Source organism: Oenanthe melanoleuca, chromosome 1 (genome assembly GCF_029582105.1).
Source record: "Oenanthe melanoleuca isolate GR-GAL-2019-014 chromosome 1, OMel1.0, whole genome shotgun sequence".
NCBI lineage: Eukaryota > Metazoa > Chordata > Aves > Passeriformes > Muscicapidae > Oenanthe > Oenanthe melanoleuca.
This window is the reverse complement of record NC_079333.1, coordinates 52,540,264-52,555,092: the sequence shown is the minus strand read 5'-3', so window position 1 is coordinate 52,555,092 and position 14,829 is coordinate 52,540,264. Positions and strand designations below refer to the sequence as shown.

Genomic DNA, 14,829 nt, shown 5'->3' with positions numbered 1-14,829 from the left:
GGGAGGCCAAATCTTAAGACAGAGGTAACTAGATTCATTGGCAAATCCTTCAAATTCTGAACTTTTGTTATCCTGCCAGTTTGCAATCCTGCAATGTCTAACACACAACCAGAAATAATAACACAAGCAGAAAGCAACTTCAGCACCACGGTAGAGAAATGTCTGAAGAAAGGTTTTGAGAAGTACAGTACATGGAGAAGACAGAATATACCTGACATGCTGACAAGCTTGCACATGTTAGATCTGAAATGCTTTTAGCTATCTGAAGAAAAAAAGAAAAAAAAGAAAAAAAGGAAAAAAAGAAAAAAAGAAAAAAAGAAAAAAAGAAAAAAAGAAAAAAAGAAAAAAAGAAAAAAAGAACTATTTTTTTACAGTCACAGTTCCTGAGTCTGTCTTACTTCGGTTTTAAGCCAAAAAGACTCTATTCTTTCCAGTGCCTTCCATGGCTTTTAGATGAAGGCCTTAGAAGGTGTTTGGTGTTTTATCCAGTTCCAGTTCAGTCTTTTCAGAATCAAGAATTGGATCAGTTATTCTCTGGGAAGAGCATTAATGCTCCCAGCTGCCATCAGCTCCACAGCTTTTGGAGACAATAAATTTTTCCCAAGGCCTACAGTCACCTTTGAAGGAGCTGGCAAAAACATTACCAGTTTAGTGCTTCATAGTTAAAAAATAAGAGTTTATTTTACTTAAAGACAGCATTAGATGTCTTTTTCCATTCCAACTATATATTAATTCTCCTCCATTCTCATCTGTATTTTAATGAGGAACTGCAAACAAAGAAGAAAGGACCACAGGCAATTAAAAAAGATGTCATTACTAATGTTGCAAAAGAAACAGCTTGAAAACCGTCTGTGCTTCTCCTTTCTGTATAATTCCTTTTAAAATTGCCCCTGCTTCTTCCCCTTCTTCATGCTGCTGTCATTTTTTTCTTCCCATCCATCCAGCCTTATGGCTGACAGCACATGAGCTACTAATACTGGATGCTGTTTTTTTCTGGAAAGCACAGAAAATGAATGTAGGCTTGTAATTTTGGTCTCTGGAAATAGATATGTGTTAGTAGGCTAAGCTGCCGTGTTGAAGTCATGCAGTGCTAAAATCTTCAATGGAGGTAATCCCTTCTGGTTTTCTGACAGATCCATTTTTACCAAAAATCTTTTGGCATGAAAAAGAGTGAAATTCTGCCACTAGAAGTTTGTGCCTCCAGACAGCAAAACATTGACTGAGCAACTGGAAAAATCTGCAGGCTCCTTCACCTGGGTTGCCTGGGAGACCTGGTATCTCTCCCAGCTCTCTTGGTGCTGGGAATTGCTGCATCTCCCTTGCACAGTCCTTGTGTCTGTGGGAAGCTGAGATGCTGGAGCTGCTGTGCAAGGGTATCCATGCTCTGTGAGCTGAGGAGCTTCCAGGACTCTGTTGGGCTGTGTGCCTCCAGCAGGACCCACGTGGGCTCCAGGTGGTCTCAGCACCTCTGATGAGTGTGAATCAGGTGGCAGCTGCCCAGTGGGACTGCAGTGCTGAGGGATGCACAAGAAAAAGGAGTAGGGATGGACCATTCTGAGATGCACCTCACCTGACTTTAGGGGGAGGCCTGGCCTATGGAGCACATGATGGCATGATGTGTATTTGGGATGTCCAAGGTGTCCTATACAGGGAGTGTTGTACACAGGCTCCTTGTGCTCAGCCCATAAGGACGCCTGAACTAGCCTACAAGAAACTTTGGAAAGGTGAAAGAAAATCTAAATTTTTGCTTCTACTTGCATGGAGTACTTATTTCAGACCCAAAATCTGGCTTCTTCACACATTTGGGGCCCTCCCCTGTGGGCAGTACTCCTGTGCAGGGCTGGAAGGCATGTGGTTTTATGAGCAAGGGAAAGGAATAGGATAAGTAACCCCCTTCTGCATTTCTGTCTTGAAACTGGGCTGTTGTGGAGCCAGAAATCCAAAAGGAGGCAGAGACAGAGGCAGGATGGAGATTGCAGCCCAGAGGGGTTGTTTGCACTCTGCTGTGTCCTCAAACATCTATGCATTTTACAAACTCAAAATTCAGAAATGGTCTAGGCTATTAACTGTTAAATATGTGATATGCAGGCAGCATCTTGTGATGGAAGTCTTTGATTCTTCATGATATTCTGAGATGTCTTCTCCAGAATTACAGAAGTTTTTATTAGTAAGAAATGTAATAAACTCCCCTCGGAAGCTGAGTCATACAGTGAATGTTTCTAAAAAATTCCAAGCAGTCACTCCGGATCTAGCTCATCAGGTGCAGGGTGAGTTGGCAGCCAACCTCATTTATTCAAAGCCAGGCTAAAAGCAAAACATAGAATTACTTTATAAAAGGGAGGAAGCAGTACTCTCCAGAAAGCAGGGCGTTTAAGAAGGTGAATGTGGGAAATTACCCAGGCAATGAAGACATTCATATCACATGGCGAAAAATATGTTCTCAAAATAACTCAGGAAAATAAAATGTGATCAATGTCTTAACTTTTCTGCATGTTTCAGTCTCTGATTTTGTATCTGAGAACAGCCTGCCTATCAGTCCCAAAGTGATTATTGCCACATGCCTTGTGATGGGGATGTCATCAGACTGCTACTGCAATGCCTAAATTAGTCTCTGCCAGTTGCAGATAAGATGCAGTCTGAGTTACTGGGGCAATGCCCAAGTGAAGACTGAGGACAGAGATCCCTTTTGGCAGTGGTCTCACTGGCTGAAGTGACCTCAGTCCCTGATGCATGTCTCCTTCCCAAAGGACTCTGCCCACAAAGATGCTCACAGGATCATTTCCTCCCTGCTTTTTAGTCCATGTGACCTGGGTGAGAAGACACCTCTTGTTTCAGGTGCCTGCACGAATGGGAGGGGTTAAGGAGCACCCAGGAGCCACTGCAGGTAGACCTTGGCAGACAGGGAAACAGCTGGGACAGCAACCAGAGCAGCCAGCACAACCACAGCTGGAAGAGGACACTTATCCATGGGCTTAGGTACCACAAGAGCTGGCAAACAATGGCTTCAGGAGGGTCCTAATTCATTGTAGTGCTGCACCTTGAAAATTTACTTGGTTGGGTCTCTATTGGGAAGCTTTTTAAGCTGACTTTATTCTGTCAACACAAATGGAGGCAAGTGTCAAAACCCTACCTCTTTGTGCCCACCTTGGAGGGCAAGAGAGTTAGACTAGTCTTAGCTAAGCTGGTTCCCTATGTCCTTTTTCAGCTCCATGCTAAAAAAGAGGACACACAGAGCTGTTTGCAGGTCTAGGGATTTGTGAGCTCTGGTGACACAAGTCTTTGTAGCCACTGCACATTGCCACCATGATCCCATATGGGGAGTACACCCAAAGGACTATTTTGGCTGTTCTCAAGTTTACATGTACAAATGGTAAATAGAGGAGAGATAGAGGAGAAGATCTTTATCCAAAGCACTTGGGGTGGAGATAACTACAAATGTGGGTGGCGAGAAGGTTGGGTTTTTTGGAGACTCTCCATCTGCTGTGCTAAGCAGCCATGTGTGGACTCCTGACCTGCTGCCAATATGAAATACAGCACAGCAGCCAGAAAGCACTTGGATATGTCTGGTCCACCTGCACATGCTGACAGCACATACAAGAACAGAAATAATCAAGCTTTTACACCTACAGTGTGTATAGAAACCTATTTCACAGCAGCAGTGGGCTCAGAGCACCCAGATGTGCAGTCAGCATTGCTCCACTAAGAAGTGGTGAAACTTAAGAGAGGGTTTTCACTGCAGCCATTTGCTCATGGCCTAACAGAGCTCTATCTGTTCCTGTAAAAAATTCAAGGAAATTAGTCCCTCAGCTTCTTAACTCAGCCTTGAATGATGAGTTGAATGAGATTATGCACCAAAACCCAGCAGTCTGTTTTCAATTTTATAATTTAAGTCTTTTCTGGGAAGTAAACAAAATCAAGTATCCTCTCCCTGATTCCAAAACATCTTTCATGGTTCATGTGAAGATTATTTGGGCATCTCCACTACTACTTTGAGCAACTGACTAATGAAAGGCCATATATAGGAGTGTGGGCCCAAACACAGAAATTCAGAATGCTTCTCAAGATGATGTGGCTGTAAAGCCTCTTTCAGTGAGTGAAAATAATGAAAAGCTGCCCTGTGCTTGCTAGCACCATTCTTGAGCTGAGAACATTTCTCTTTTAAGAATATGTTAGAACTTTTAATTGGGATTTACTTCCCTTTACCCTGTTCATGTTTTTTCTCTGGCTTCTGCATTAATAGCACTTGGTTTTTGCATCAAGTTTTTGTGGGTTTCCTTTCCATTGAAAATCCTGAAGTCTGTGAGCAACTACAAGCAAAAGAAGGAAATACTGAACACACCAAAAGGTTCATGAGCTGAGGTAAGACAAGATTTGTCTACTTTCTCTGCTGTAGATAAAATGGTTGCAATGATTAAAAAACAACCTACTTTTCTTTCTCATTATTTGCAGTTAGGGTATTATTTGCCAGAAACAGTGATGGTTGACCAAACTTCTCTATAACAAAGCTGATGCTGAGAAATTTTTTTGGCAGAAAAAAAGGGTAGGTTTATGTAACTAGGATTGTTTGCCAGATGGAAGATAACAATGAAATTGTGGATCTGATTAAGTGAGCCTTGTTTTTTAACCAGATGAAAAACATGTATTTAGCTTATGGCAAACTTTAAAAGGTGTTAAATGTCAGAATCTAGGGTTTTTTTCATTATTGTGCATTTAGAAAGGTTAATAACATGCCATGTTTTGATGAATTTAGTGTTAATTCCAAATATTTCATTTTTTTCAGTTATTCTTGGTAATGCTGCGCTTGAAACACAAAGTGAATATTAGTAAGAAAGCCAGTAGGAACTTTAAAAAAACATGAGAACTTCTGTTTTTCTTGGAAGTGCAGTGGCAAATGCGAGTAATCTCCTCTATAGCAGCAATATTGTAATTGCCTTCCTATTTAGGTAATAAACAACAGAGTCAGGTGTCTGGGGTCTGTGAGGGATGCAAAGATCATATTTTTTTCCTGGCATACAAGAAGTTCCATATACTTTTCACTTTACTTAGCAAAGTAGTATATTTTGATATAACAGCCTGATTTCCCTATATAATTTTGCATATGGAGAACATCTCATTAAAACGAAATTGTTGTTTTGTCATTCCTCACATTACAGTGAATGCAGTATTTCAGAGCAGCAGATCTCTGACCAGCAGTTTGGAAATGGAGAGTTTATTTCCACCTTTGAGAGAGTGGAGCTCATATTTAGCCCTTCAGCTGCAGCCCCCCTCCACCACACATCTTCAGAAAGGACTGTGCCCTTCTGTCCAGGCATGGCACAGAAATCCATCCCATTCTCTGCTGAGATGCCTTGATTGACTGCCCTCTGTAAGAACAGGGCTAGCCCAGGGCTGCTGACTGCTTTACTTGCCTCTCTCTGCACATCCTCGGGCTCCATGACTCTGTCCTCATTGTAAAGACAAGAACTGTCCACTATGGGAATGCACCAAGATTTTATACAAGGTGATACCCTACTTGATGGTGCCCCTCATTCTGCTGACAATTTTGGTTGCTTCTGCTGTGGTAGCCAGCTCAGACTGACTTCAGCAAATGGTCAGTGATGCCTTTCCTGAATGCAACAGCCAGTTTGAAGTTCATGTAGTTAGGCAAGACTTAGATTATTTTTTCTCCAGCATGCATCACCTTACATTAAAATATACTCATTATATACTAATTGCACCATTCCAGCATGGCATTTGCCAACAAGTCCAGACTGTTGACAGAGGCACTCATTAATCTAGTCTGAGTAAAAAACCCTAGAGGACTCCATTGTTTATTTATTGAGCCCCAACTTTGCTTCCTACACTTCAGCCAGCCTTCAGCCCACAAAAGAACACGCCTTCCAGCTCTCTGGCAACCTAGGTACTTAAGAAACCTTTGTTGCAGAGCTATGAAGAAGGCTTTGAAAAATGCAACTCTATAAATGCACACATATCATAGAATCACAGGATGGTTTGGGAGGGAAGGGATCTTAGAGATCATCTCACCTGAAGCCCTCTGCCTTTGGCAGGGACACCTTTCACTAGACCAGGTTGCTTAAAGCCTTATCCAACTTGGCCTTGAACACTTCCAGGGATTCCATTCCCTCTTGTTCTCTCACTACATGTCTTGTGAAAAGTCCCTCTCAAGTTCTCTTGTAGGGCCCTTTTAGGTATTGGAAGGTGCTCTGAGGTCTCTCTGAGGTCTTCTCTACTCCAGATGGAACAGCCCCAGCTCCCTCAGCCTGTCTTCACAGAAGATGTGCTCCAGGCCTCCTGTCATCTTCATGGTCCTGCTCTGGGCCACCTCCAGCAGGTCCATGATGTTCTTATGCCAGGGTTTCAGAGCTGAATGCAGTGCTCAGGCAGGGTCTCATGAAAGAGAAGTAGAGGGGAAAATCTCCTTCCTCAGCCATATATGTACACCTATACATATATATATATATGTGTATGTATAACATGACCACAAGGTCCCCTTCATCCATTGTCACGACAGCCCTCCAGTGGGTAAGCCATACAGGACCTGCCTCTTCAGAAGACATCATGACATTTTCCTGGAAGACTGGCATTTCAATGAGCTCAGTGCCTTCATTCTTCATTACAGATGCCCCCAAAATGTCCCAGAGGAGGAGATTGGTCCTAGTGGTCAGTAGGTCCCAGGACTGATGACCAGCTCATGGCCTTGAGCTGCCTTATCAAGGCTTTCTGGTAACTGAGAGCTGCACTGATGGCACATCAGTGCCCTGGCACAGTGCCTGATTGCAGTGGTGGGTTACGTGCCTTGGCCAGCAGTGTCACGCTTGAGATGCTTTGGGATACAGATAGGAGTGCCATCTGGTCACAATTACTTGTTGGAGTCTCACTTATCTAGTTGGTTTAATACTTCCTGCCCACATCTGTTGAGTGGAGCAGACTCCTCTGTCCTTTTTACTGCACCAGCCATGAAAATATCCCAGCATCTTTGGTTGGGAAGAGTGAATTCCCTGAGTTTTGCTGCTATGACCTTGTTCCTAAGAGATCTTTGTCACCAAACTCCCCTGCCAGTTCCCAAGTGGTTTTTCATCTTTCTGTAGGTTTACAAAACTTACTGTCAACCCAGAACATTCTTTACCAGAAGCTCTTCACTATTTCTTTTTTCTTGAATGTTCCTGATTTCCTCTCCACATTTGATCTGTCACAATACAGACTTTCCTGTTGTCCCCATTTTGACAAGCCTTCTACTTTCCAAATGGAGATCCTTTCCTTATAGTAGTCTTGGTAACTATTTTACTGATGGACTTTGGGCTCAATATTTCTTAAAATGCCTATTTCTTTTGGAATGTTGAATTTTGAATGTTGTTGAATTTTCTGTTTGTTTTCAAAAACAGCCCACAAATTTATGTAGGCTTCTTCCTTCTGGGTCTGCTTCTCTGCCCCACAATGTTGCTGAGCCCAGCTCTGCTGTGATTGATAGTACAGAGCTCCCTCCACCAAAACCTGCTTGGATGAGGGCCTGTGCAGCAAATGGCCTCTTGTAGAGGTAGAATGCCAAGGCAGAATGGCATCTTGTGTTGAGGATTATTTTTGCAGGGCTCATTATTCTAGGAGTCAGGAAACTGTTGCACATGGACATAACATCTCATCCTGCTGCAGCACTGCATCTTTATAAAGACACCCAAAACCTCCTACCATTGCTACCTGCTTTCATCTTCTACCCTCACTTAATGCTTTCTGGCAGCTTTCCTGATCACAGTAAGGAATCTGGTACTGCATTGCTACTACTATATTTTTATTTTTAGAGTCTGCCTACAAGAACCCTGTTGTGCTTCTCGTTAGCCACAATATTTTTACAGTGTTGTGAGTTATGCAGTCCCTCCTGCACAGCGCCACTCCTCCAGCCCAGCATCCTACAGCATCATTACCATAAACTGGTCGCATGGCAACACAGGCTCCTATTGATTATCCTTTCTCCTGCAGGTCTCTGAGGTTTCCTTTGCACCAGGGTTTTGGTCTCATGCCAAGCCTGGTGGGTGCCCTGCCTCTTTTTCAGGTTTGAGATCAGTGCAGTATTACATGTAAGATTTGGTTTTGATCAGACATTCAAGATAGCATGTGCCAGTCTATTTGATTTGTGGGCAGTTGGATCCTGAGCTTAAAATATGACAGGTTTGGGGCATTTTTATTAGTTTAGTATCTCCTTCAATTAAACAAATCCCCTCTTTCTTTTGCTCTATCAGGCCCTACCTGTCTTGCACACCCATCCATTTGTTAAGGGTGTAAAATTCATCCTAGGCAGGGAATGTCTTTCTGCTGTAATCTTACCTAAAATTGCACTCTAGCCAGGCTAAGATAAAAGGAAAAATATGTATTCATAATAAATATGTATAATTTATAATATAGATGTAATTTCTAATGAAAGGTAAATATTTATCTACAAAACCCAAGCTAATCACGATATAAGTATTTTTTAAAGATTTCACAGAGATGAAGAAAAGATGAAATTCCCACTCAAACTCTACATCTAATCTACTCATGCAGCAATTATTTCAGGAAAGGCTCTCTTTTTCTTTCTCAGCTGATCTTCTCTTTCTCATGCCAGGGAGATTGTCAGAGCCTCAGGACATGTGTCAGCTGCTTCCATTTGATAGTTTCCATCAGTGAAACTTGCATATAGAAAAAATCTCCTGTTAGAGAATTTCCATCAGAGGAGTCTTGCAGTACCACTGAAGAAAGAATCCCATTTCAGTTTGTTGTTTTCTCTCCTTTTTTTTTTTCTTTTTATTTTTTTTTCTTTCCCCCAGCGGGCTGTCAGATCTTACTACAAATCTCCCTTCTTTTGGGGGACTCAAAAAGTACCTATAGGTCCAGTCTCTCACCCTTAACCCATCCTCTTCATTCCTGAGCCAGGAGATCATCTGGACACTTTTGCTGAAAATGAAGTTTTTTTGCCTGTTCTTAGATAGGTCATTCTTTCCATATATCTAGGAGCCATCTCCTAATCTTAGCTGGTTAATAACAGTTCTTGGATTCAAAGAAGACTAAAATTCTCCCCTTATCATCTGTGGTTGGTTGAGGTAGTACCATGTGAAATATATTTTTCACTTCACCTTCCTTTCCGCATTGATCTGTGTGTCAGGACACAGCTAACAGGAGTGTCTACATATGAAAATTGCCTGTTGGCCCTTTACTGAGTGCAGGCACCATGGTGCTCTCAGAGCTTTCAGTTGACTGGTCTCCAGCTTCTTTCTCTTTGACATGCTATAACAGCTTGAAACTTGCAGTTGGATAACTTGGAGAAGAGTCTGAGAAATTACTTTCTTGCCAGGTCAAGGATACTGAATTTTCTCAATTGCACATGCATTATTCTACTTTTAGTCTAGGTCTAGCTGCAAAGAGTATTGAGGAGCATTTGTGTAGTTAGAGGACAAAATAGCTTAAATGGCAGCTGTTAGCTAGCTGTTAGCTCCTCATATGAGGAGCCTGAACAAAGTGCCTCAGCCCCTGTGCTTGTAGTGCTCTCCCTAGGGTGCAGGGACCAAGAGCTTTTCATCAACTGAATCTTCATCACTCCAATCCCATCCTTCAGATAGCATTCATCAGATAGCATTGGGCACAAGGCATCACTTGGAGTGCTGAGCAGGGCTTGGAATTTGTCCACAGTCCAAGTCCTTCAGCCTCCTTTGACTCCTCTACCTCACAGCTTTCACACAGAGTGAGAATGCTTCAACAAGTGGCAGATCCCTCCATTAATATTTTCTTGTATTTTGGGGTTTTTAAAGGCAGGGGTGCTTGGACCACAGGAAAACAGAATCAGAAGGGCTATTCCCTTTGCCATACCCCAGGCTGTAATGTTTCCCTGCAAAATGGGAGATCATATTCAATCTGGAGAAAAGCTGGTCTTTGATACAGAAAGTGTGTACATCAGACAGTTATTCCATAAAGGAAACCAAAACGATTAAAAGCTCTTTGATTGCAAAAGATTTGTCTTTAGGAAGAATATCTTTTCCATCTCCTCTGTGAAGAAAGAGGATCTCAAGGAGGAGATTAACTTTAGGAGCATGTGTTTAGTCAGTCCAGGGCTTTGCTGAGACCCAATATCTCTGAAGTGCTCCCTGGGAGCTCAGCCTGGGGCTGTGCTTCCCACATTTCCCATCTCAGTGGGGCTGGACAAAAAGACACCTGCTGGGGCACATCTGGTTGCTATATTAAGGGGCTTGGACAGAGTCTGAGACACCACCCTGGAGATACCATGGGCTGCTCTGAACACAGCTCAAGCTCTCACACCATGGCTTCAGTTTGCAAATTAGCTCCCACTTGCAGCACACTGGGAATACCACAGTGGGTAGCTGGGTGTTTGAGGCACCCAAATGTAAAGCAAAATTTACCCCCAGTGAGGCTCCACCCCTACAAACAAATTAGTTTCAAATTGTGAAGCCAGTGAGGTTCAGAATAACAGATAGGATGCAGTCATGTAGCATGGGAACATTATCACTCTCACTGGGGCAAATTAAAAGCTTCTTTTCCATGCATCTGGAAATGCCATGTGGTTGTGGTTTTCAGGCTAAAAATTTCCATGCCCCATCTTTAGAATATATTGACAGACAGAAAGAGGGAATTGCTCCCACTGTCAAACAAGAAACAATGCTGACACCTTCCTTTGAAAATACTGCTAGCTGCAGGACAGCTGAGATAAGAAATCAAGAGTTCAGAAAAGAAATAGGCACAAAAGAGAAAAAAAAATATTTTGAGTGTTTTAGTGGTGAGTGGTTTTGATTTGATTGAATTATAGCCTCACAGGAGGAAAAACGCCTCTCTCTGTGAGCACAGCCCATTTTCTCAGAGGCCTTTTTCATCAGGGCTGCAAATATGGGCTGCCCTGGAAGCTGCAGTGTGTGTATATGACTGACTGGTGCAGAACAGCTGAGCACAAAAGAGGTTAAGAGAGTGGTACATGAAACAAGGGCCCCACAAAAAGAGACACAGAAAGCCACTAGAAGCTAACAAGAAAGAAGAGACACAGTGCAAGGAGAAGGGAGTTAAAAAAGGAACCGTGCATAATTAGCACAGTGTTTGCACAGTGTTTAAGGTCAAAATGTCCTTAATTTTTACATGTATCAAAATACTGCTCCTGAAATACTGCCAAAAGAAAAATTTCCCTGGTTCCAAAGGGCAAATTCAGTTCTTTTGGCTTTCCATCCTAATTTGAAATGCAGGCCTAGCAGTGGGTAGCAATTTCTTTGCTGATCAGGTTTTGATGTTTCCATGGTAGGGGACTGGGGACTCAAAACTTCTCCACCACAAAATGGCTGACAGCAAGTTGGCTTGTTTTGCACAGCAAAGATCAGAGACTTGTCATTAAAACACACACATAGCATCTCTAAAAGGCAGCACTTTTACAGGCTGAGACAACAACCAGCTGCTGTAATACTGAAACTCATTAGAGCTTTCTTGGGGCTTTGTGTCTTGAGATGTGTATTTACTGGGACATCACAAGTAATTACTTATTAACGAGCCCTTACTTCCCACTGTAGTCTGCATCTCACAATTTCTGCCCCCAGTGAAATAGTCCCAAATAGCCAAACTCCCTGCCCAGCCTGTAATCCAGCACTCACACCACTTCTTTTCACTTTGGCAGAAAAATGGAGACACTGGCTCAGACCATGAATATTTCCAAGGTGATGCTAGATGGCAGCTTCACTAACAGCTCCTCCAACTGTACAATTGACAGCTTCAAACAAGCAATTTATCCCATCATGTATCTCTTTATCTTCTTCCTGGGTGCTGTTGGAAACAGCCTCTCCATTTATGTTTTCTTCCAGACTTCACAAAGGACCTCAGTGAACATTTACATGCAGAACTTGGCTGTTTCAGACCTCATGTTTGTGAGCACTTTGCCCTTTCGAGCCTCGTATTTCCTCTTGGGATCACGTTGGATATTTGGTGATATCCTCTGCAGGATCATGACTTACACCTTGTACATGAACATGTACTGCAGCATTTATTTCCTCACCGTGCTCAGCGTGGTTCGTTTCGTAGCCATCGTCCACCCGTTCAAACGTGAAAAAGTCACCAACCAGAAATATGCCAGGATAACCTGTGGGGCCATATGGATCTTCGTGCTGGCAGCTGCCAGCCCTCTGTTAAACAAGGGAGTTGCTGGCTACAGCAACCCAGCCAAATGCTTGGACCTCCACCCCTCCAGCACACACAGGGTCCTCATGATGAACAGCTTTGTCCTCGTCGTGGGCTTCATTCTGCCCTTCTGCACAATTGTGTTCTGCTACGTCTTTGCCATCCGAGCGCTGCTCAAGGCCAGGGCTCCGCAGACAAAGAGGGCAGTCTGTCACAGGAAGGCACTGCTGACCATTACCATCAGTCTCATCCTCTCCCTCGTCTGCTTCCTGCCATATCACATCCTGAGAACTGCCCACCTGGTGCACAGCAGCTGCAGCCACGCCAAGCTGCACCAGGCGCTGGTGGTCACTCTCTGCCTCGCTGCCATGAACAGCTGCCTCGATCCCTTCCTCTATTACTTTACTGCTGAAAATTTCAAAGCAAAAATCAGAAGTTTGTGCTGCAGGTAGCTGGTGCAGAATTGCAAAACAATATATATATGTGTGTGTGTGTGTACAGTCCTGATGGGATCTCTAGACTGGGCTCATACTATCCAATGGCAGAGGCTGTGCTGTGCTACTGGCCAGCCTGCAGCTCTGTTGCTCACTGTCAAGCAGCTCTGGAGCATAAGTCTCTGGGAGAGAGCTCTTTGTGGGTGACCAAAACTGAGTCAGGATGATCAGAGGTCAGGTGGCTGGGTATGATCCCTGGTTGTCTTCTGTTTAGCAGTGTAGAGATACCTCTGTTGTTCACCCCCACCAGGACAAGGCAATGAAAGGAATTCACCTTTCTACTGGAGTCCCTTTATTTCATTTCACCATACTGAGTGACTTGAAAGGGAAACTGCTCAACTGACCACTCCAGTGCCTGTGCCTGAACCTCTCAGCACTCCATTTCCCTGCATGTGCAGGGGTTCAGATGCTGTGATTCCCTACACATTCACAGTACCCTGCCAATTCCCCTTGCAAACACTGGCAAAGGGGTTGCACATTATAAATATATAGCAACACTGATGCTTTCTACTGAGGGCTGACTTAAAAAGCAGGAAGAGAGGCAAACAAGACCCAGCACTGGCTCAGGCTGCTCAGAAATCACTAACATTTCTTAATTTTCCACTCTGAGCTAGCCACCAAGGTATTCTGCTTAACATTTCACAGGTTGTCAAGTGAGAGAATGATTTCAAGTGAGTGGCATCACCATGGAGTGCTGTGAGTAAGATGACTGCTGGCAGTGAGGGCAGGATGCAGGTGCCCAGAGCACTGGGCTGCATCTTGTGCAGTGTCAATTCTTTCAAGGTCACTGCAACACTTTGTTTTTGTGCCCAGTGTTGCCAGCGCTTTTCACAAAGCTGAGGCTAAGCAGTTCCATCCTCATGCAGGGATCCAAAGACAAACTTTTAAAATTATTTTGATCCAAAAGGGTAGCTAGGGAGTGGTTTCCTCTGTACAGGGAAATCAGTCTGACACCAAACTGCTGCCAAAGGCATTCCCAATCCTTCATCTTCAGTCTCCTCTGAGGAGGAAACTGATCCCTTTTTTCATAGGATTAACTTCCTGTTGGTTTGAATTTCCTACATCAAACATGAAAAAATGCAACAGGGAAGCACTAACCCAGGTACAGGAGGAAAGATGGACAACAGAGAAGGTGGAGGAGAGCTTTCATAGGAAGCAATGGGAATCTATTCCTATGTGTACTTTGGAAAGTTTCATCAAATGGCTGGCTGTATTTGTAAGTCTCTGAATACTTTCTAAAATATGTTTTCTAAAAATCAGACCTAAGTGAAAACAGGCTCCAAACTCAGTTAGACCATATTTAGATTTTGGGTTTAATTACCTCATTTTTTACTAAAAACAGACTAGAAGTTTAGTCATATTTTCCAAGAAAGCAGCTGGGCTTATATGAAAACTAACAAAAATGCTGAAAGCCTTCCCTCACCGTGAAATTCAACCAAAGGAAAGTTTCTGCCTGTGAAGATCTTTCTCAATGCTCTGAACTTTTTATGGAGAAAGAACTCCATAAATTGAATGTTACTGTTCCCAAACAAAAACAACCAGCAACAAGCTATTTTTAGCTCTGTCTGAAATATGCAGAAAACAAATCATTGCTGGTCAGGTGGAAAAGTACTGGGCAAATCACTGGGAAAGACACATTTTCTCTTGGCTATCTAAGGGTTATGTTCAATCTATTTCAGTCACTTGATGCCGCCTTTGATGTAAGGACAGAGTTTTATCAGAAGTCTTCACTAAAGCACATGTTCCAAATCCTTATTTCAATAATGCAGCAGCATACCTGAGAGCTGACCTAATGGTGCCTCGTGAACTCCTTGATCCCATGCTGTTGATGAAAAAGGGAATATTAGCAGTGGTTTGCAATGGGGATATGATTGAGATGGTAACTGTGCAGATATAGCAGGCACATAACTGGAAGGAAGGGGCAAATTCTTTTTCTGTGGTTTTCACCTGTCAGGTGAGCAGCAACAAGTGACAAGTTTGAAGCCTCTCATGAGACACCACCCACTTCAAATACTGCAAGAGAATGCAAAAAATTAGCCACAGTCTAATCTCACCAAATGTTTCTGTCTGTATCTGTCCAGTGCATCCGATTGTCAGATAATTTTGCATTTAGAGGATATATGTATTCCACTTATGAGGTCACTTTTTTTGTATTGACCACGCTTCAACTCTGTTGGCAATTGAATTAACTGTCAGACCTGTGTTTTAA

The 14,829-nt window shown here is 43.1% G+C and overlaps 1 protein-coding gene across 1 annotated transcript; it reads left to right on the top strand.

Annotated features, from left to right (window-relative positions):
• The first annotated feature begins 11,633 nt into the window (after positions 1-11,633).
• CYSLTR2 (cysteinyl leukotriene receptor 2) lies at positions 11,634-12,578 on the top strand. Its single transcript, XM_056496375.1, has one exon. It carries the CDS (start codon positions 11,634-11,636, stop codon positions 12,576-12,578), a length of 945 nt encoding a protein of 314 aa, XP_056352350.1.
• The last annotated feature ends 2,251 nt before the right edge of the window (positions 12,579-14,829 follow it).